General features: G+C 55.8%; 8 protein-coding genes across 8 annotated transcripts; 4 read left to right on the forward strand and 4 right to left on the reverse strand.

The window, feature by feature from the left end:
- Positions 1-172: 172 nt before the first annotated feature.
- BDY17DRAFT_324318 (transmembrane amino acid transporter protein-domain-containing protein) lies at positions 173-1,973 on the forward strand (the record flags this gene model as incomplete). The annotated part of the gene is made up of 4 exons (XM_033737168.1): positions 173-1,166; positions 1,221-1,318; positions 1,368-1,534; positions 1,595-1,973. 4 exons carry the CDS (start codon positions 173-175, stop codon positions 1,971-1,973), a joined length of 1,638 nt encoding a protein of 545 aa, XP_033590167.1.
- Positions 1,928-3,333, reverse strand: BDY17DRAFT_150673 (kinase-like domain-containing protein). The gene is made up of 2 exons (XM_033729623.1): positions 3,114-3,333; positions 1,928-3,058 (listed from the first exon to the last, which is right to left on the reverse strand). The coding sequence occupies exons 1-2, from the start codon at positions 3,144-3,146 to the stop codon at positions 2,030-2,032; spliced, it is 1,062 nt and encodes a 353-aa protein (XP_033590168.1). The 5' UTR covers positions 3,147-3,333; the 3' UTR covers positions 1,928-2,029.
- A 923-nt stretch (positions 3,334-4,256) lies between these two features.
- BDY17DRAFT_324320 (COMPASS, Set1C complex protein) lies at positions 4,257-5,752 on the reverse strand (the record flags this gene model as incomplete). Its single annotated transcript, XM_033737169.1, has 2 exons — positions 4,257-5,581; positions 5,638-5,752. 2 exons carry the CDS (start codon positions 5,750-5,752, stop codon positions 4,257-4,259), a joined length of 1,440 nt encoding a protein of 479 aa, XP_033590169.1.
- Positions 5,753-6,485: 733 nt separating this feature from the next.
- On the forward strand, positions 6,486-12,248 carry BDY17DRAFT_150835 (uncharacterized protein). The gene is made up of 4 exons (XM_033729624.1): positions 6,486-6,865; positions 6,929-6,999; positions 7,080-12,046; positions 12,101-12,248. Exons 1-4 carry the CDS (start codon positions 6,580-6,582, stop codon positions 12,123-12,125), a joined length of 5,349 nt encoding a protein of 1,782 aa, XP_033590170.1. The 5' UTR covers positions 6,486-6,579; the 3' UTR covers positions 12,126-12,248.
- Positions 12,249-13,226: 978 nt separating this feature from the next.
- Positions 13,227-14,048, forward strand: BDY17DRAFT_251055 (tRNA guanylyltransferase; the record flags this gene model as incomplete). Its single annotated transcript, XM_033731133.1, has 1 exon — positions 13,227-14,048. The coding sequence occupies one exon, from the start codon at positions 13,227-13,229 to the stop codon at positions 14,046-14,048; it is 822 nt and encodes a 273-aa protein (XP_033590171.1).
- A 104-nt stretch (positions 14,049-14,152) lies between these two features.
- On the reverse strand, positions 14,153-14,920 carry BDY17DRAFT_310576 (H+-ATPase G subunit-domain-containing protein; the record flags this gene model as incomplete). Its single annotated transcript, XM_033735453.1, has 6 exons — positions 14,153-14,329; positions 14,391-14,491; positions 14,566-14,574; positions 14,633-14,666; positions 14,727-14,765; positions 14,822-14,920. The coding sequence occupies 6 exons, from the start codon at positions 14,918-14,920 to the stop codon at positions 14,153-14,155; spliced, it is 459 nt and encodes a 152-aa protein (XP_033590172.1).
- Positions 14,921-15,475: 555 nt separating this feature from the next.
- On the forward strand, positions 15,476-16,369 carry BDY17DRAFT_324324 (ribosomal protein S5 domain 2-type protein; the record flags this gene model as incomplete). Its single annotated transcript, XM_033737170.1, has 1 exon — positions 15,476-16,369. The coding sequence occupies one exon, from the start codon at positions 15,476-15,478 to the stop codon at positions 16,367-16,369; it is 894 nt and encodes a 297-aa protein (XP_033590173.1).
- A 206-nt stretch (positions 16,370-16,575) lies between these two features.
- BDY17DRAFT_250106 (uncharacterized protein) lies at positions 16,576-18,535 on the reverse strand (the record flags this gene model as incomplete). Its single annotated transcript, XM_033731033.1, has 2 exons — positions 16,576-17,394; positions 17,891-18,535. The coding sequence occupies 2 exons, from the start codon at positions 18,533-18,535 to the stop codon at positions 16,576-16,578; spliced, it is 1,464 nt and encodes a 487-aa protein (XP_033590174.1).
- Between the last annotated feature and the right edge of the window lie 9 nt (positions 18,536-18,544).

The raw sequence follows: 18,544 nt of genomic DNA on the forward strand, positions 1-18,544 counted from the left end.
GCCCGCAGTGACATGCATGATGTTCCCTTCCTACCACACCACATCCTGCCTACCCTTATCGGTGCTGGCCGTCAGCAAAAGTGTGACCACCGCGCGGGAAGAGCATTCAACATGCGCTTCTCGTTCCTTTGTAGAAGATATCAGGTGGACCTGGTATGCGAGGTAAGTCACGATGGCGAATGAGAACAGCATCGGCGCCTACATTCGCTCCATTTCACGCGCTTCTGGCTTCAACGATCTCCGGCCGAGACTGCGACAAGTACTTCTAGGCGAAGACGAGGAGATCACCGACGAGCACCGACATCGACATCACCATCACACCGGCTCAGATACCGGGCATGAGATCGGTCGTGGCACCGCGAACGAGCAGACTCCACTGCTTACAAACGGTGATGCCCTTCACGGCGAAGACGACACCAGCCTCGAGCCCTTGCAATCCCACGTCTCCGGCCCCTCACACGACCGCGTACAAGAACTCGCCCGCCAACGCAACGAATCCCGCGCCCAGCTAAAAGACGGCGACCGCGAACCGCTCCTCATAACAAAAGTCCGCCGAGACGACGGCACCGAAGCAGAAGTCATCGTCGGCCAGTCCACGCTACCTCAAACCATTTTCAACAGTTCCAATACTCTCATCGGCGTCGGTATCCTCAGCTTGCCCTTGGGAATCAAGTACGCAGGTTGGATTCTCGGATTGACTGGGCTTCTCCTCTCCGCGCTCGTGAGCAAGTACTCTGCAGGCTTGCTGGCGAAATGTATCGATGTCGATAGCTCGCTGGCTAACTTTGCGGATATTGCTTTTGTTGCGTATGGAGAGCCGGGACGGATTGCGACTTCGCTGCTCATTACGCTTGAGTTACTCGTTGCTTGCGTTGGTCTAGTCATCCTCTTCGCCGATACTTTGAGCTCGCTCATCAGCGGTCTGAGTTCGGTGCACTGGAAGATCCTATGCGGCTGCGTCCTGGCGCCGTTGCAGTTCTTGCCCATGCGGCTGCTAGGCTTCACTTCATTCCTCGGCGTGTTTTGTAATCTGGTGTTGCTCGTTCTCGCTCTGGTCGTCGGAATCATGAAGCCCCACGGCCCTGGATCGCTACGCAAGGTTGCGACAACATATGCTTTCCCTCCGAACTGGAGAGCCTTGCCCTTGAGCTTTGGCTTGATCATGGGTGAGACTCGCAGCGTGACTTCGGCGTTAGAAGATGACTGACTCCCGATCGAAGCGTTATGGAGCGGGCATAGCGTCTTCCCACAAATCTACCGAGACATGCGGCATCCGCACAAGTACGCAAGGGCACTGAATCTCGTTTTCAGCTTTGTTGTAAGTGATGAACTATGCGTTCTGGGGATTCAAGGCTGACACTCCTCAGACCTGCGTAGACGTTGCAATGGCCGTGATCGGCTACCTCCTCTACGGCGACAAACTACTCGATGAAGTCACAACGAACATGATCAAGACAGAAGGATACTCTAGAGCTGTCAAAATCACCATCATGGTCATGGTGGCCACGGTACCCATCACCAAGTTCCCGCTTCAGTGTGTCCACCACAAGCCACCTCCTCTCCAAAACGAACGACAGTACTAACTCAGCAACAGCGCCGCCCCCATCGTCTCAACCCTCGAAGTCTTCACCGGCGTCGACTCTCGCGCCGCCCTCCTGAAACCCAACCGACTCAACCAATCCAAATTCCTCACACGCCTAACGCGAGCCCTCTTCCGAATCGCCGTAGCCCTGCTCGCCATCCTACTCGCCATCGCCGTGCCAAGTTTCGAGGCAATCTCCGCTCTGCTGGGCGGCTTTTTCGGCTTCCTCATCTGCGTCATCATGCCCGTTGGCTATCATTTGAAAATCTTTGGGAAGCAGATTGCACGGCGCCAAGTTGTGTTGGATTGGGTGTTTATCGTCGTTTCTGTGGCTTTGGCGTGCGTTGGGACGGTGTGGGAGTTCTTGCCGAGGAAGTGGATTGGTGTGTAGATCGGGAAGGTAGTCTGTACAAGCGGCCCTTGTGTCTTCTCCCGGGCAGTCCACGTCTATGCTGGAGCTGGAGGCAGTGCCATACCCACTCGGTATTGCTCTGCCGCAAGTTGGAGGCTGAAATTAGCAAGGATCACGGGATTAGCCGTACCATTTCGCATATAGTGTTCGGGGGTAGCTGCGATATTGGTGTGAAGGCGGATCTCACGCAGCATGTCCTGGAATTCGATCCGTTCGGTATCGTCGAATTGTAAGCATTGCCAAACTAGCTCCCTCAATTCGGGGCTGTACGTGTCCGAAGGCGAGCTGTCCTCTGGAGGTTTGAGTCGTTCGTCGTCCTCGCCGTCTCCTAGATACAAGGTTCCGGGAGGGCTCTGGCGTAGCGTGATCAAGCAGTACAGAATAAGCCCGATGCCGTATACATTGGTCCACGGCCCCAGCCTCCAATCGCCGTCGATTGGTTCGAGAGTGTCCATGTCAAGAAATCGTCGTTGCTCGGGTGCTCGAAAGCTGGGAGTTCCCTCATCGTTGTTCCACCACTGTGGATTGGTAGGATCTCCTCCGGCGGTTGTGAACGCGAGCCCAAAGTCGGTTACGACAGCGTGGGGGTATTGCGGATATAGCGTTGGATCGGGTGAATTCAATAGCACATTCAAAGGCTTGAGGTCGCGATGGACAATTGAACGCCAATTCGGTGCCATGTCGATCTTGCCTGGCCGGTTATTGATATGGCCGTGTTCCATGGCGAAGCCGCACAGGGCTAGCGACTCCGCAACGTTCCATATCATCGGTTCCGGGATGGGTTTGTCCAGCACGTGGGCGTAGTGTTCGATCAGATCCCCCAAATCTCCATGGGGAGAAAATTCCGTGTAGATGCGGTAGGCGAACACCGCAGGCAGGAGTAGTCCCGCATGCAGTCCTTCTCTCAGCACAGGAACGGCGTTGAGTCCCGGAATGTTCAGCAGAGAGTTAGGACAACTCAATTCATAGGGATATCGTCCTGTGGGCTGGCGGACATCGCCGGCCCACAGTTTGGGATCTCGCCAGGCGTACTCATCCATCACGACTTCTTTGCGGAATACACGCTGTAGATGGTTAGTACGTACCGTACAGAGAGGTTGAGGCAAGTGGACGACTTACGTCGATGATGTTGTTGTTTTGGTCAACGCTCATCCAGATGCTGGCAACGCCTTGGCCTCCTTGACGGACTCCTCTTTCTTGCCACGATCCCGGACCAGGACGCTGTAGCCCAACGACAGCACGCCTGTCTCTTTGCAGTTCTCCTTTCCGCGAGCCCACCACCTGGAAGTGAACAGACGAGAATCAGCGCAAGTCCTATAGCAGTTATCAGCAATCGCCAGCAACTTACCCATTTCGCAGGCATCTTCGCAAGACCACCCCCATCTAGAGGCACCGGAGGGTAAGCGCGCAATCTCTCGTAGGCAGCCAAACGGGCGTCGCATGCGCGTATGGCGTTTGCCGCAGCATTGCGCTGATTCAGTGCATGATTCGTACTGAGGGGGGCTGGATGGGATTGCGCGGCTTCAATGCCGCGTAGGGCTTCCCACACGTCTCTCTGTCGGCCCAATGCTGCCTTGAGCTCGGTAAATCTGGCTGTCGCGGCAACTCTCTCCGTCTTCAGACGCCTCCAACTGGCCGGATCGTTATTGATGAGAGCTTCGGCAGCAGCTACCCCAACGTCGGCGACATTCGCTGCAGCGCTTGCGGTTACGACGTTGTTATCCTCCGTCGTGCAGTCGTGGTATGCCGCCACCCATACTCTCTTCTGAGCTGCTGTCTTAGCTGACCAAGATCGAATGATGCTGGCACGTGTAGCCCCAACCCTGATGAGGGTCTGGTATCGGACGAACAGTGCTCGCGTTTCCGGCATTTTGGTGGGAAAAAGACTGGATGGGTGAAGGCTGGTGTGGACTGGTGAGCAGATCGAAATGCGTCCAGAGCTTCGTCGCCAGCAACATCTTTCGTGTTTTAACTATCGTTGCTTTCCCCCAAAGGAACAAAGGAGATGTGCGGCAATCGGTCGCATCCGGCGTGCCAGTGATTTTGGGAGACAAAGAGAAGCGCTGCGAGTGAACTTGCCTTTGTTCAAAAGTGATCCATTGCAAGCTCGACAAGCTGCAGCGTGGAACAAAGAGTCCCATGCGCTCGAACCGATCATTCCATTGTGTGCGATACGCGCCGGATCTGGGTATCTCCAATGTCATCCCGGCCAGACTCCAATGCTAAGGCCGCGTCAGAAGTGCCATGCATGCATAACGTTCGTCATTCTTCTCGTCTTCTTTTGTTCCCATTGTGGCCGTTGGTCTCCACCGCATCTCCGTCTTCCACCTCCCCATCGAGGAACTCACTCTCTTCTCTTGCTGTGCTTTTGCGCCTGAACTGACCGGTGCCGATTGCGACAATTTCGTCCTCGCTATCGCTCTCACCCATGTCCAGCAACACCGGCATGCGAAATTCATCATCCTTGTTCCGCATGTTGCCCATCTTCTCTCGCTGCATTTGCTCCTCATCCACAGTCAAGACATCGACTTCCTCATCTTCCTGATCCAGCCGCTTTCGCTTCAGCTCTTCAATTGGATGGATGTCGAATTCGTCTTCGTGCTCAACGTACTCCTCGTTCTCCTCCACCTCCACAAAGTCCGGAGCAAGCGCTGACCAGCGTTGGGGCGTATTGATAGTCCAGATGAAAATCTTACCGCTCTCCACACCGGTGGCTGCCACGAGCGGTTTGCTTGGATGCCATTCCACTGCGCCCAGCTCCTCCTTTGGACCTTCCAAAATCTTGACCAAGCTGCCGTGCCCCCGCTCCCAGATGTAGATGTCGTGATTCATCAATGTAGATGCCATGACGTGGTCTGCATTACTAGAAAAGGCGACGTGGTTCCACGATAGTCGATTCACAACATCTTGAAACTTGTGCTCAACTTCCAGATTGATGCTGTCGGGTTTCAGGTTGGGAGAGGTAAGATCGGGGAGTTTGATGGTCCGAATGATGGTGTCGGATGCGTTGACGAGAAGATCACGACCAGATGCGCTCAGGCGAATGAGCAGGATAGGTTTGCTGCACAGGCGGAGACTGTAAATTGTTTCGCGGGTGGTGGTCGAGATGATATTCAGCCAGCCTTTCGTGGTGCCTGTAACGACATGACTGCCGGTAGGCGTAAATGCGGCGACTGTGGTGAAATGTTTTGCGTCTGCTTTTGCTGCATCCTCTTGCTCATTCGGCGCCCGCATGGGGAGGTTCGGGAGAGGATGTTGTTTTGGGTGTGCCTCATCTTCCAAATCCACCAATACCGGCCTGTACTCATACAACGCTGCCACGCACTGGAATCGGTTGGAGGGATGGAGCTCGGCGATGTACACGGGTGCTCCGAGGTTGCACACTCGCACCCGGCTGCCGTCTTGGAGATCCCACAGGATGATCTTCCAGTCGATGGAGGAGGAGAGGAGGTAGCGATCGTCTGCTGACCAGCTGAGCGACTGGACGGTGCGATTGGGAGTATGCCCTTTGATTTTGCGTGCACAGCCGTTGGTCGCGAGGTCGAAGATGGAGATGCCGCCTTTTGACGTGCCAGACGCAAGCAGGTCTGGAGGATGGTCAGGTCAGAACCAGCCCGATGAGAGTACCTCCATAGTTACGTACCGCCTTGGTGACTGAAGCGAATGCATACTGCCTGTCCGGAGCTGCGCAGGCGCGCAGACAGCGACTCTGGGATGTCCTGGGCGAGAAGGGACGGATCGGTGAGAGGAAGATTCATCTTGGAGAGGACGCGCAGACGATGAAGATCATCTCTCAGGCTGCGGTGATTTCCATAAAATGAGGTCGATGCGCCATGCTAGCAATGGCCGGGCATATAGCAGGGAATGCTGGATGAAGGTGAACAATGAACTCACACTTTCACGACAGGTAGCAAGGAAGGTTTGCAACGCGGCTCTCTGATTGGCTGCTGCATCGCGTGCGGCTCTGAAACGGCCGCGCTAAGGCCAAACCTTAAACTGTCTAGAGTCACCGCCCGCCAAGCCCGCTAGCGCATTTCGACAAAGAAGAGGCTTTCGCGAAACAGCAGGCGACGTCCACCTTTCTCCTTCACTCACCCTCCGACCAACCCCTCAGTCATCGCCAGATACGCGTGCGATACTGCCCACCTCGCCTCTCCAGTGCGCAGAGACAATTCCATCACCTCTCGGGCACTCAACAGCCTCCGGCTGGCCCTCCGACGGACCCGACGGTCGCGACCCCCAGCTATTCTTTCCTTCGCAACACCGCGCACCGCGCCACCAGCGATCATCACCAGTCATCGAAAGCGAGCATTCACCGACACGATAGGGAAGGCAGAAGCAGTATTGAGGGTGTTCGGAGCGGGAGGCGGTCCTCACCGAGGTCTCGCGTGTGGTGAAAGGGGGGCCGTGGCGTGGACGGCGTCGGTGAAGTGAGGTCGCAAGACGGCAGTGACCAGGATCTCACGTTTCACACACTCCAAGCAAACGTTCCCCAGTGCAACCTCGCGCAAAAGCGAGACACTCGGCGACAGCACCTCTCACATCCACCACGACCGACTGAGCGAGCGCTCACACACCGGCAATCATGTCGAACTTCACCTTTGCCTACTCCCAGGCGCCGCTCAAGACGGTGCAGGAGATCCAATTCGGCCTCTTCTCCCCCGAAGAGATCAAGAACATGAGTGTTGTCCACATCGAATATCCTGAGACCATGGATGAGCAGCGCCAGCGGCCGCGTGAGAAAGGCCTGAACGACCCCAAGATGGGCACCATCGATCGCGGCTACAAGTGCGCCACCTGCGAAGAGAGCATGCAAGAGTGTCCCGGGCATTTCGGGCACATCGAACTTGCGGTGCCCGTCTTCCATATCGGTGAGTAGCCGTGACATCTGCATGTCATGGCCTCGAGCACAGACTAACCCCTCACGTGACTAGGCTTCATCTCCAAAATCAAGAAGGTACTTGAGGCCGTGTGCCACAACTGCGGAAAGCTTTTGGATGATGAAGTAAGTCTTGCCCACATCCGTGCTCCCTAGGTAGGTTTGCGTCTTTCATATGTCCAGTGCTTACCTGCATCACGCTGCAGCGCAACCCTACCTTCGCTCAAGCTACCCGCCTGCGCGATCCCAAGCGTCGCTTCGAAGCCGTCCACAAGCTCTGCAGGATCAAGAAGATCTGTGAGGCCGACGAGCCTGCTGATGACCAGAACGACGCTTTTGGAGACGACCCCAAAGCCAAGCTGAAGCACAAAGGACATGGTGGCTGTGGTAACCTGCAGCCCGAGATCCGCAGGGAGCAGCTTCGACTTTGGGGCTCGTGGAAGGTGGCGAAGAGTGAAGAGGACATGGGTGATGACCGAAATGCAGTTGAGAAGAAGCTAATCACCCCCCAAGACGCGCTGAACGTCTTCCGTAACATCCGCGACGAGGATCTTCTCAGACTTGGATTGAACGCCGACTACGCCCGCCCCGAGTGGATGGTGCTGACAGTCTTGCCGGTTCCGCCTCCAGCTGTCAGACCAAGTGTGTCGGTGGACGGAACGTCCCAAGGCATGCGATCGGAAGACGACTTGACCTACAAGCTCTCCGACATCATTCGCGCCAACTCCAACGTCCGACGCTGCGAGCAAGAAGGCTCCCCGCAACACGTCGTCGATGAGTTCTTCCAGCTGTTGCAGTATCACGTTGCAACTTACATGGACAACGACATTGCCAGCGTGCCCAAAGCCATCCAGAAGTCCGGTCGTCCTGTAAAGGCCATCCGTGCTCGCCTCAAGTCCAAGGAAGGACGTCTTCGAGGCAATCTCATGGGCAAGCGTGTGGATTTCTCTGCACGTACTGTCATCACAGGCGATCCTAATCTGGACTTGGACGAGGTCGGCGTGCCGTGGCATATTGCCAGGACCTTGACCTTCCCCGAGACGGTCAACGCGTACAACATCCACAAGATGACTGCGCTTGTGCGAAACGGGCCAAACACTTGGCCCGGCGCAAAGTACGTGATCCGCGACACCGGCGAGCGCATCGACCTCCGTCACTCCAAACGTGCTTCAGAGATGACACTGCAACCCGGCTGGAAGGTTGAGCGCCACCTCGTTGATGGCGACCTCATCATCTTCAACCGTCAGCCATCGCTTCACAAGGAATCCATGATGGGTCACCGAGTCAGAGTCATGCCCTACTCGACCTTCCGTCTCAATCTCTCCGTCACGTCGCCCTACAACGCCGATTTCGATGGTGACGAGATGAACTTGCACGTCCCGCAATCGCATGAGACTCGAGCGGAAGTGATGAACCTTTGCGCAGTGCCCCTCAACGTGGTGTCTCCGCAGAAGAACGGCCCGCTCATGGGCATCGTCCAGGACACCATGGCCGGTATCTACCTGATGACAAGGCGTGACGTGTTCATGACGAAAGAGCAAGTCATGAATATCCTGATGTGGGTTCCTGGTTGGGACGGTGTGGTTCCACCTCCGGCCATCATCAGGCCCAGTCCGAGATGGACGGGCAAGCAGATCGTCTCACTCGCTTTCCCCGCCGGGCTCAACATGGCTCGCGCGAACACCAAGGAGAGTGACGTTCCACTTGAAGAGAAAGAAGGCATCGAGATTCAGAATGGTGAGCTCATGTGGGGCCGCATCACAAAGAAGATTGTCGGTGCAAGCAACGGCACCGTGGTGCACTTCATCTACAACGACAAAGGCCCCGAGGCCACGGTGGAGTTCTTCAACGCCAGTCAGAGAATCGTGGCATACTGGCTGCTCCACAATGGCTTCAGCGTTGGGATTGGTGACACAATTCCCGATGCAGTCATGGCCGACAAGATCGAAGAAGCGATCAAGGCGGAGAAGGCAGAGATTGACACTCTGGTCAGCGAGGTCCAGACGAATAAGCTTGAACCTGCACCGGGTATGACGATTCGGGAGACGTTCGAATCGAAAGCCAAGATGTTCTTGGACAACGCCCGAAACAACGGAGGTGATATCGCCTACGATGGTCTCAAGGCTTGCAACAACGTCGCGACCATGGTGAAGGGTGGGTCGAAAGGCTCCACCACCAACGTCTCCCAGATGACGGCTGCAGTCGGACAGCAGAGTTTGGAGGGCAAGAGATTGCCCTTTGGATTCAAGTACAGGACTCTGCCGCACTTTCCCAAAGACGATTATTCGCCTGCGTCGAGAGGGTTCGTCGAGAATTCCTACCTTCGCGGTCTCACGCCACAGGAGTTCTTCTTCCACGCAATGGGTGGTAGAGAAGGTCTGATCGATACGGCTGTCAAGACTGCCGAGACGGGATACATCCAACGCCGTCTTGTAAAGGCCCTCGAGGAAGTCATGGTCAAGTACGATGGTACTGTTCGTAACTCGCTGGGCGATATCCTGCAGTTCATCTACGGCGAAGACGGACTGGACGCCATGTGCATCGAGCCTCAGAGCTTGGAAATCATCTCGTCTGCACATGGGGCTTTTGAGAAGAAGTATCGTGTTGATATCATCGACACTAAAAAGGGGCTGACCCTCACGCGAGACGAGCTGGAGATGGCCGATGAGATCCAAGGCGACATGGACGTGCAAGCGCTCTTCGACGAGGAGTTCGAGGCCATCCTCTTTGATCGGGAAAAGATCCGCAAGGGTGTGGAGGATTCTTCAGAGAGTATGCAATTGCCTCTCAACGTCGGCCGCATGATCAGAAACGCCAGAGACAAGTTCAAGATCAAGGACGGAGCGAGGAGTGATTTGGATCCCAAAGAGGCCATTCCAAAGATCAAGAACATGCTCGCCCGCCTTGCGATTGTCCGTGGCGATGATGAGCTCAGCAAGCAAGCAGACACGGATGCACTGCTCCTCGCCAAGGCCAACTTCCGATCCAGGCTTGCATTCAAGAGGATTGTGAAGGAGGACTCGTTGAACAAGCTTGCGCTCGACAACATCCTCGGCGACATCGAGAACCGCTTCTCCCGCTCTCTCGCCAGCCCTGGCGAGATGGTGGGCGTGCTTGCCGCGCAGTCCATTGGCGAGCCGGCTACGCAGATGACGTTAAACACCTTCCATCTTGCTGGTGTGACCGCAAAGACCACTACGAAAGGTGTCCCGCGTCTCAAGGAGATTCTCAATGTGGCGAACGATCTCAAGACCCCGAACATGAAAGTCTACCAGCTTCAGGATGTTCGCCTGAAGCAAGAGACGTGCAAGGACCTTCGTTCCAAGATTGAGCATACTTCTCTGCGATCGGTCACCGATGAGACGGAGATCTACTACGATCCCGACATTCAGTCGACCGTGATTCCGGCTGATCAGGACATGGTGGAGTCATACTACATCCTTCCGGAAGACAACGCCGAGAGCGTGGAGGCGCAGAGCAAATGGCTGCTGCGCCTCGTGCTTGGTCGTCGGCAGTTGCTCGACAAGGGCTTGACTGTCACCGACGTGGCGCACAGGATCAAGGAGGTCTTCGGTCAAGACATTGCCGTCATTTTCTCGGACGACAACGACGAGCAGCAAATCGTGCGTGTCAGAATGCTCACCGGCAATCGCGATAAGGATGATGAGGGCGGTGACGCTGAGGAAGAGGACACGCTGAAGCGACTGGAGGCACACATGCTCGATACTGTCATTTTGAGAGGCGTGAGGGGAGTGAAGAGAGCTTTTGTCTCTACCGATGTCTTGATCAGAGAGGCACCAGACGGGGAGATCATCAAGAAGAAGAGCGACAGGCAATGCCAGGAGTGGTATCTCGACACTGATGGCGTCAACCTGCGCGAGGTATTGTGCGTGGATGGCGTCGACGCGACGAGGACCACTTGCAACCACTTTGGCGAGATCATGTCGGTCTTTGGCATTGAGGCCACGAGAGCTTCGCTCATGAGGGAGTTGAAGGACGTGCTGACGAACGATGGGTCTTACGTCAACCACCGCCACATGGGCATCCTTTGCGACGTGATGTGCGCCCGAGGCAGCCTGATGGCCGTCACTCGGCACGGTATCAACCGCGCAGACACTGGTGCATTGATGCGTTGTTCCTTCGAAGAGACCGTCGAGATCTTGTTCGAGGCCGCGTCAAGCGGAGAGCTGGACGATTGCCGTGGAGTGTCGGAGAACATTATCCTTGGACAGTTGGCGCCCTCTGGTACTGGAGAGTTCGATTGCCTGCTTGATCAAGACTTACTGCAGACAGTAGTCGCGAGCAAACAAGGCATGAGCTCTCTGGCCACTGGTGCAGCCAGTCCAATGGATGGCTCAATGACGCCTTACGACGTGGGCTCCCCCTTGGCCGAGGGTGGTTACGGCGCTGGACCCGACTATGGTGCATCTTTCTCCCCCATCATCAACGCGGCTGGAGACGAGACGGGTGGTCTTACTGCCTATGGCGGTGGAGGGTTCTCGCCTTACAGCGGCGGCGGCGGCATGAGCCCCGGGTACGCGCCCACGAGCCCGTTCAGCAGTGGCATGAGCCCGAGCAGTCCTGGTTTTGGCTACTCACCTGCCAGTCCTGCCTTTGGTTACTCGCCTACTAGCCCTGGTCAAGGCCTGTCGAGCCCAGCGTACGAGATGACGAGTCCGAGATACAACAGCAGCCCCGCCAGTCCCGCTTACACGCCGACCTCGCCAACTTACTCACCCACGAGCCCGGCATACAGCGGAGGCAACAAGGTCTCGCCCACATCTCCCTCCTACTCGCCAACCTCTCCGTCGTACTCTCCGACCTCTCCGAGCTACTCGCCAACCTCGCCAAACTACAGTCCAACCTCGCCTGGCCATCATCTGGGCAACTCGACTTCTCCGACGTCTCCCAAGTACTCACCGACGTCGCCTCAGTACAGCCCGACTTCTCCAGCGTACAGTCCGACTTCTCCGGCATACTCGCCCACCAGTCCCAAGTATGGCGGCGGTGCGGGTAACAGCCACTCTCCGACGTCGCCTTCGTACAGCCCGACGTCTCCTGTCTACAGCCCGACTAGTCCGGTGCAGAACGGGTATTCGCCGACGTCGCCGACGCAGAACACCAGTCCGACGAGTCCTCAGTATAGCCCGACTAGCCCTCAGTACTCGCCAAAGTGAGTTCTACCTACTAGTTCAGAAACGCTGCAAGATACTGACCATCGCCACAGTTCTCCGCGCGAGGAAGGGAGCTAGATGCGTGTTATCATTCACGACCATTGTTTTACCAGAACAACCATTACGACACGAACACATCTTCACGGAACGGCGTGGCTTGCGATCAGAGGCGGACAGCAGGAAGGAAAAAGAGGCCAGACGGCGTACTCTTAGCTGAGCCCACGTGGCATGGCACCTTCATCTTTCTTCCCTGCGTGACTCTCTGGTCATCCTGGCAACCGCGGCCGTCTTTCAACACACACTTCTGTACAATACTATTACCGATGCGATCAGCGTTCCTTGCATCTTCTGGAATCGGCGTTTTTTTCTTTCACTTGCTTAGATGGACTGTTACTTGGAAACGAAACGGGCGCCTCACCGCACCCACCAAAAAAAGGACCTCTTTCCAAGGACGCACAGCAGTGTTATTATGGGATTGCATTGCTTTTGATATCAGGCGCGGCGTTTGGGAAGAAGCGGAAGCAGAGAGAGAATGAGTCTTTTGCTGAGAATGGACACAAAAAGGAGGGTGGGACGTTGCTTCTTTGCTTTGCTTTTCCTTTTTCGCGCGTTCGTTCGCTGGTGTGGCGAGAATGCGTTCACTAGACTGATACCTCTACGGGCTTTGGCTGGCTTGCCTGGGAGATGCGATGGCTGAGAGTGCCACAGGGAGATGAGATGATGAGATGGAATGCAGTGTGGAAGCGGTGGTGCTGCTTTGGACGGCGCTGCTTTTGGCTTCGGGCTTTCACTGTGGCGAGTGACAGTAAAATACTTTTGAAATGGAGACGCGTACTGCTCTCAATGTATTGTCCCTTTCTTATCCTTGATCTGTAGTCGTTAAATGTTGAGAGGGAGAGTGGTGGTTTGTGATTGCCTGATTTGGTGACGGTGAGTTTTCGCCCATGTCCAGGCGAAGTCCAACCTCAGCATATCCAACTTAACACACGGCTTATGCCTGCGATCATTCAATAAGCGAGCAAAGCGCACCGCACACCCCTCAATCGAGTGAGCAACGCGAACAGGTACACATCATCCGCACACTTGGAATCGCCTTAGCACTCGGCTCGGAAGATTCACTCTTGACTCACAGTACTTCCTCAAACCCCGCCAGTCACAAACTCCAACAATGCCCAAACAATGGCCAACAGCGAATACGAATACGTGCGCCACTTCGAGCAACCCGACACCCTGCCTCCCTCCAACTGGATCATAGTGCGCATCGACGGCCGGGGCTTCAGCAAACTCAGCGCAAAATACGCCTTCGCGAAACCCAACGACAAGCGCGCGCTGGACCTCATGAACGCCGCCGCGGTGGAAACCGTGCGCGCCCTCTTCGACGTCGTGCTCGCGTACGGGCAAAGCGACGAGTACAGCTTCGTCTTCCACGAGGCGTGCACGCTTTTCGACCGCCGCGCGGCGAAGCTGGCTACGACTGTTGCTACCCTATTCACGGCGGAGTACTGCATGCTTTGGCCGACTTTCTTCCCCGATACGCCGCTCACGAGGCCCTGGCCTACTTTTGATGGGCGCTGCGTGGCGTATCCTAAGCGTAGGATTTTGCGCGATTACCTTTCTTGGAGGCAGGCGGATTGTCATGTGAATAATCTGTACAATACGACTTTCTGGGCGCTGGTGTTGAAGGGGGAGATGGGGAACCGTGAGGCGGAGGAGGCGTTGAAGGGGACTCTGGCGCGGGATAAGAATGAGATTTTGTGGAGTCGGTTTGGGGTTAATTATAATGATGAGGAGGTTGTGTTTCGGAAGGGGACCGTGGTCTATAGAAAGTTGGAGGGGGTGGGCCCGTTGGGAGGGAGCAGTCGGACTCAGGTTGAGAAGGAGAGGAAGAGGAAGATGAAGGCGGAGATTGCGGTTGAGCATGTGGATATTATTGGGGATGGGTTTTGGGAGGAGAGGCCTTATATTTTGGCGGGTAAGAGGGGGGCGAGTGAAGAGGAGTAAAGGTATCAGCATGAACCATTAGCCGTCCGAGCGAACTTGCTTCTAGTATATTGCTTGCCCAACGACACTAAGCACTTCTGCCCTTCAACCCATCATCGATACACTCACACCACAGGCTGCTCCATGCGATCGGGCACCTCCGGCCGCACATCGACCACCGCCTTCAGAAGGTCGTCCACGACTCCAGGTCCCGATTTCTTCTCTAACTGCTTCAAGTCCTCGAGCTGCTGCTGTGTGTCCTTCTCCGCCTTCTCCTCGGCCTGCTTGTTGCCGGATTGTTGCTGTGGATCTTCCGTTTAGTTCCTGCGCGGACGCTGGTCGGCTTCTGGTATGATAACGAACCTCCTTCTCGTACTTCTTGTACTCCTCTTCCTTCTCCTTCTTGTAGTCTTCAATCTCCTTTTGCGCTTCGGAGCGTGCGTCCTTTACTCGCTTTGTTCGGTCTGAGATGATAGAAAGTGGTGAGCAACTGCTCAGGTTCCGTGGGTGGATGCCAATGCTAGGACGCAAGACGTACATTCTCGAGCTATAAGCGTCGTCAGTGATTAGGAGTCAGCGGTGGGATGATAAGATGGAGCCCTCACCTTTCTGCACAATCTTCTGCGCTTCTCGTTCCGCCTGATTGGGGTGTCAGTGCCGTCTCTTCACCGATCCGTCCAGCTTGGACAGTGGACGTACGTCGAGCAGGGTCTGGATGCCTGCGGAATTCGAGGCTGCCTGTGGAATGCGTCAGTCCGGTATCGAGTCGCGCTGATTCTGTGGGCACAACTTACCATATTTACGATCTGGTCCTTGAGCGAGTGATGCGATTGGAGTAGCTGGAAGAGAGGCGGCTGAGTTTGGATGCGACTCTGAACGTTTGACGTCTGCATGTGGTCGCGGGACGATTAGTCAGCGGCTATGGCCTCAGGCACCAGCAACTCGACCACCACCTCACTCCGGCCGCAAGCACTACATGCTTTACCCGACCATTGGCAGTAGGTAGTGTAACGTTAAGGTGCGAGACTGGCAGAAGCTGTATCAGACCACTCATGTAGCCAGGAGAATTGTGGCCATTTTATGTCCCGTTGGAACGTACTGGGAGGCACTACACCCAGAATTCGCTGCTCGCCCTTCAACTTCGTCTCGTTTTTGTACACTCTACGTCACGTACATGCGTATCTTACGTTCAAAGGGCATTGTATATTCCTATCCGGTGTATCCAGCGGCTCAGTCCTCCGTCCCTTGATTTTCAAGGGCACAACGCAATCGAATTCAACCGTACACCGTCTTAATGTGTCTTGCACATCCAACATCACGCGAGCAACGACCGTTCACCTGATATGTGAGGCGGACCGGATAGTCAACGGCAAACGAAAAGCACTGGTGAACAGAATGCGAATTTAAAACGAGCAATCTTCTGCATTCCTCAGGCGGATTATACCACCATGTCCCAAGAGCTCCAGGACGAACTGACGTCCATCAACTCCATTTACGGCGAGCACACGTTGAATTCCATAACATCCGAAGACTCGGTTTACACCCTGACCTTTCCGTCTCAGCCCGATATCTCTTTCCGAGTGGACTTCCCCGAGCAATATCCAGACGTCCCGCCCTCAATCCTCGGGACTCAATCCGTCGGTGGCAGTGTCGGGAAGGGCGATGGCGCGTATCTGGTAGATCTGGTGAGGGATGTGCTGGCGGATGTCTACACGCCCGGCGCTCCATGTATCTTTGACTTGGTCGAGGAAGTCGATTCGCGCCTACAAGATCTAGGTCTCGACAAGCAAGCAGAGAAAACCGAGGAAGCCACATCCGATGCCGCGCAACAACAATACACCGAACCGCATTCCTCCTATGGAGACGACGAGAGCACTACTGGCAACACATCTACCTCCAATATATCCAAACACCACGTGCCCGAAGAACCACCCTGGACCCTCTCAACCCCCATATCAGAGAAGAAATCCCTCTTCATAGCACGCTGCGCCCCCGTCACCTCCACCGCCCAAGCCAGATCCTACCTCGCCCGCCTGCTAGAAACCGACAAAAAAGCCGCCAAAGCAACGCACAACATCACCGCCTGGCGCATCCAGGGCGACAACGGCGTGCAGTTCCAAGACTGCGATGACGACGGCGAGACGGCTGCTGGTGGGCGGTTGCTGCACCTGCTCGAGCTGATGAAGGCTTGGGATGTGATGGTTGTGGTGTCGAGGTGGTATGGTGGGGTTCATTTGGGGCCGGATCGGTTTCGCATTATCAATGCTGTTGCGCGGGATGCGTTGGTTCTGGGTGGGTTTGGGGAGAAGGATATTGGGAAGGGGAAGAAGGGGAGGAAGTGACTTGTCAGCCTGCTGGTTTGAGCTATGCCGTAGTCGACGCCTCGGCGAGGCTGCAATTCACGACATCAATCTACGTGGATCTTCGACTACGAGAAACTGTGCTGGCTGGAACGAACAGGTGTTGCTGAAACTATTTCAAGACGCTAACAAACGCTACACCTTCTACCAACTCGAACAAATCTCCAATGGCAAATCGATCCTCACCCTCAGAAGAATGCGATTGTCCGAATCTCCACGCTCTCCCTATACGGCACGCCCTCGGGACTCGTGGGATCATTGAAAGCACTGTGGCCCACAAACTGCGCGCGCTTCGGATCCGACTCATACGTCTTGAGCGTAATGACCTTGTCCGGCGTCATATCCGGGAAGTAATACCACTTGTGATTGGGGTTGTGTCGCATCACATAGTTCTCGCCCGTGCGATCGCGATACCGCAAGTACAGCTTGAAAAAGTCGTCGGTCGGCGAGGACGTAATGTCGCACATGGCCAGCGGGTTCTCCTCGACTTTGTTCAGCGGCTTCCACACGTTGAAGAAGGCGACGCGGCGCGACAGCAGCTCCTCCGCCTCGTCCGCCAGCAGCTGCCGCACGCGCACCGGCCCGGACTCGGCGGTGTAGTCGCAGTGGACAAGAGACACGGGCGCGCGCTGCGACGTATTCGTCTCCTGCGTCAGTTTCTTCGCCGCATTGCCCTTGGTGCGAATCGTATGATCAAAGACGAGCACGCGCTTCGCGCCCTGCGTCTTCTTGAGGAACTCGACGATCTCGGGGTAGAATTTCTCGCGCACCAGGTCCTCGTCCTGCCACTTCTCGCGCGGGAAGTCGGTGGTGAAGTCGTCGATGGCGAACCCTTGCTTGTCCACGCTGAACTTGTCTGCTTGATCCCACCCATTCCACACCGACATCTCTTGCGTGTCGTCGCCCGGCTCGTGGATGTGGTTTGCTTTTTCGTCTTCGTAGAAGTAGAGCTCGGTGAGCTTGGGCGTGACGTCTTTGGTGTAGTTGAAGGTCGCTTTGACTTGGGGCTTCGCGGCGCCCGGGGCATCGATGTTGGTCGACATGGTTGCGGCGGTGTATGAGTGAATAGGTGTGGTTGGCGCGAGGGACAAAAGAAATGGACAGGAGAGGTGAGAGGGAGAGAGCAGAGAGGTGTCGAGATACTTATTCGCCACGCTCGATCGGTGGTTGAGAGCCGCATATGAGTGGTCGGTCCGACGGAAATGACGCAAGAGGCCGAGCGAGTCTCGAACATTCGCGTCGATGTGGTATAGCCGGCATTACCGACCGAGCAATATGGATTGCAAGGCATTATAGGGTCCGTACGATTCGCCGAGGACAGACGACGTACTGGTCAAACAAAGACTGTAGACACTGGTTGGACTTCTGATCATACTGTAGACTATGCAAACTGTACTACACTCGTATTTCGAGCAGGATTCAACGAGGCTGTGGCGTTTAAATCACGACTGTATCTCAATGCTTAGTAAATGCCCCTTGCACGATCGAAAGAAGTTAACTCACCTTGCCAGGCAACAAGGCCTTCTCCACCGCGCCCTGCGTCTTCTGCCACGCAGGCAGCGCCTCCACCTGACCAATCCATCGCGTCACATTGGGATACTTCTCCAGCGGCAGCTTGCTCGCCTTGTGCAAATGCGCAGGCGACATGACCGCAATATCGGCAATCGTCACCTCATCGCCGGCCAACCACTTGGTCTTGCCGAGCTGGTCGTCGAGAATGGTGGCGAGCTTGTGGAAACGCTCGGACTCGCCGTCAATGACGGACTGGTCGGCCTTGTTGCCCAGCAGCGGCTGCACGACCTCCTGCACGAGGTAGACGTAGCAGCTAGAGAACCAGACGGACGCCTCCCACAGCAGCCAGCGGTTGACCTGGGCGCGCTGCTTGAGGTCTTTGGGGTAGGCGGGGGAGTTGACGGTGTCGGCGGCGTAGGCGAGGATGGCGTTGGATTCGGTGATGAGGCAGTCGCCGTCCTTGGCCGCGGGCACGGTCGCCGACGGGTTGATGTTCTTCACGTACTCCGGGTCCTTTTGCTTGCCCTCGAAGAAGGAGATGAAGTGGTAGTTGTAGTCGACGTTCATTAGGTCGAGCCCGGCCAGCACTTTGCGGCTGTTGATGGTGCACGGGTCGAGGTAGATTTCGAGAACCATGGTGGCGGA

This window comes from Neohortaea acidophila (genome assembly GCF_010093505.1).
Source record: "Neohortaea acidophila strain CBS 113389 unplaced genomic scaffold BDY17scaffold_5, whole genome shotgun sequence".
NCBI classification, from domain to species: domain Eukaryota; kingdom Fungi; phylum Ascomycota; class Dothideomycetes; order Mycosphaerellales; family Teratosphaeriaceae; genus Neohortaea; species Neohortaea acidophila.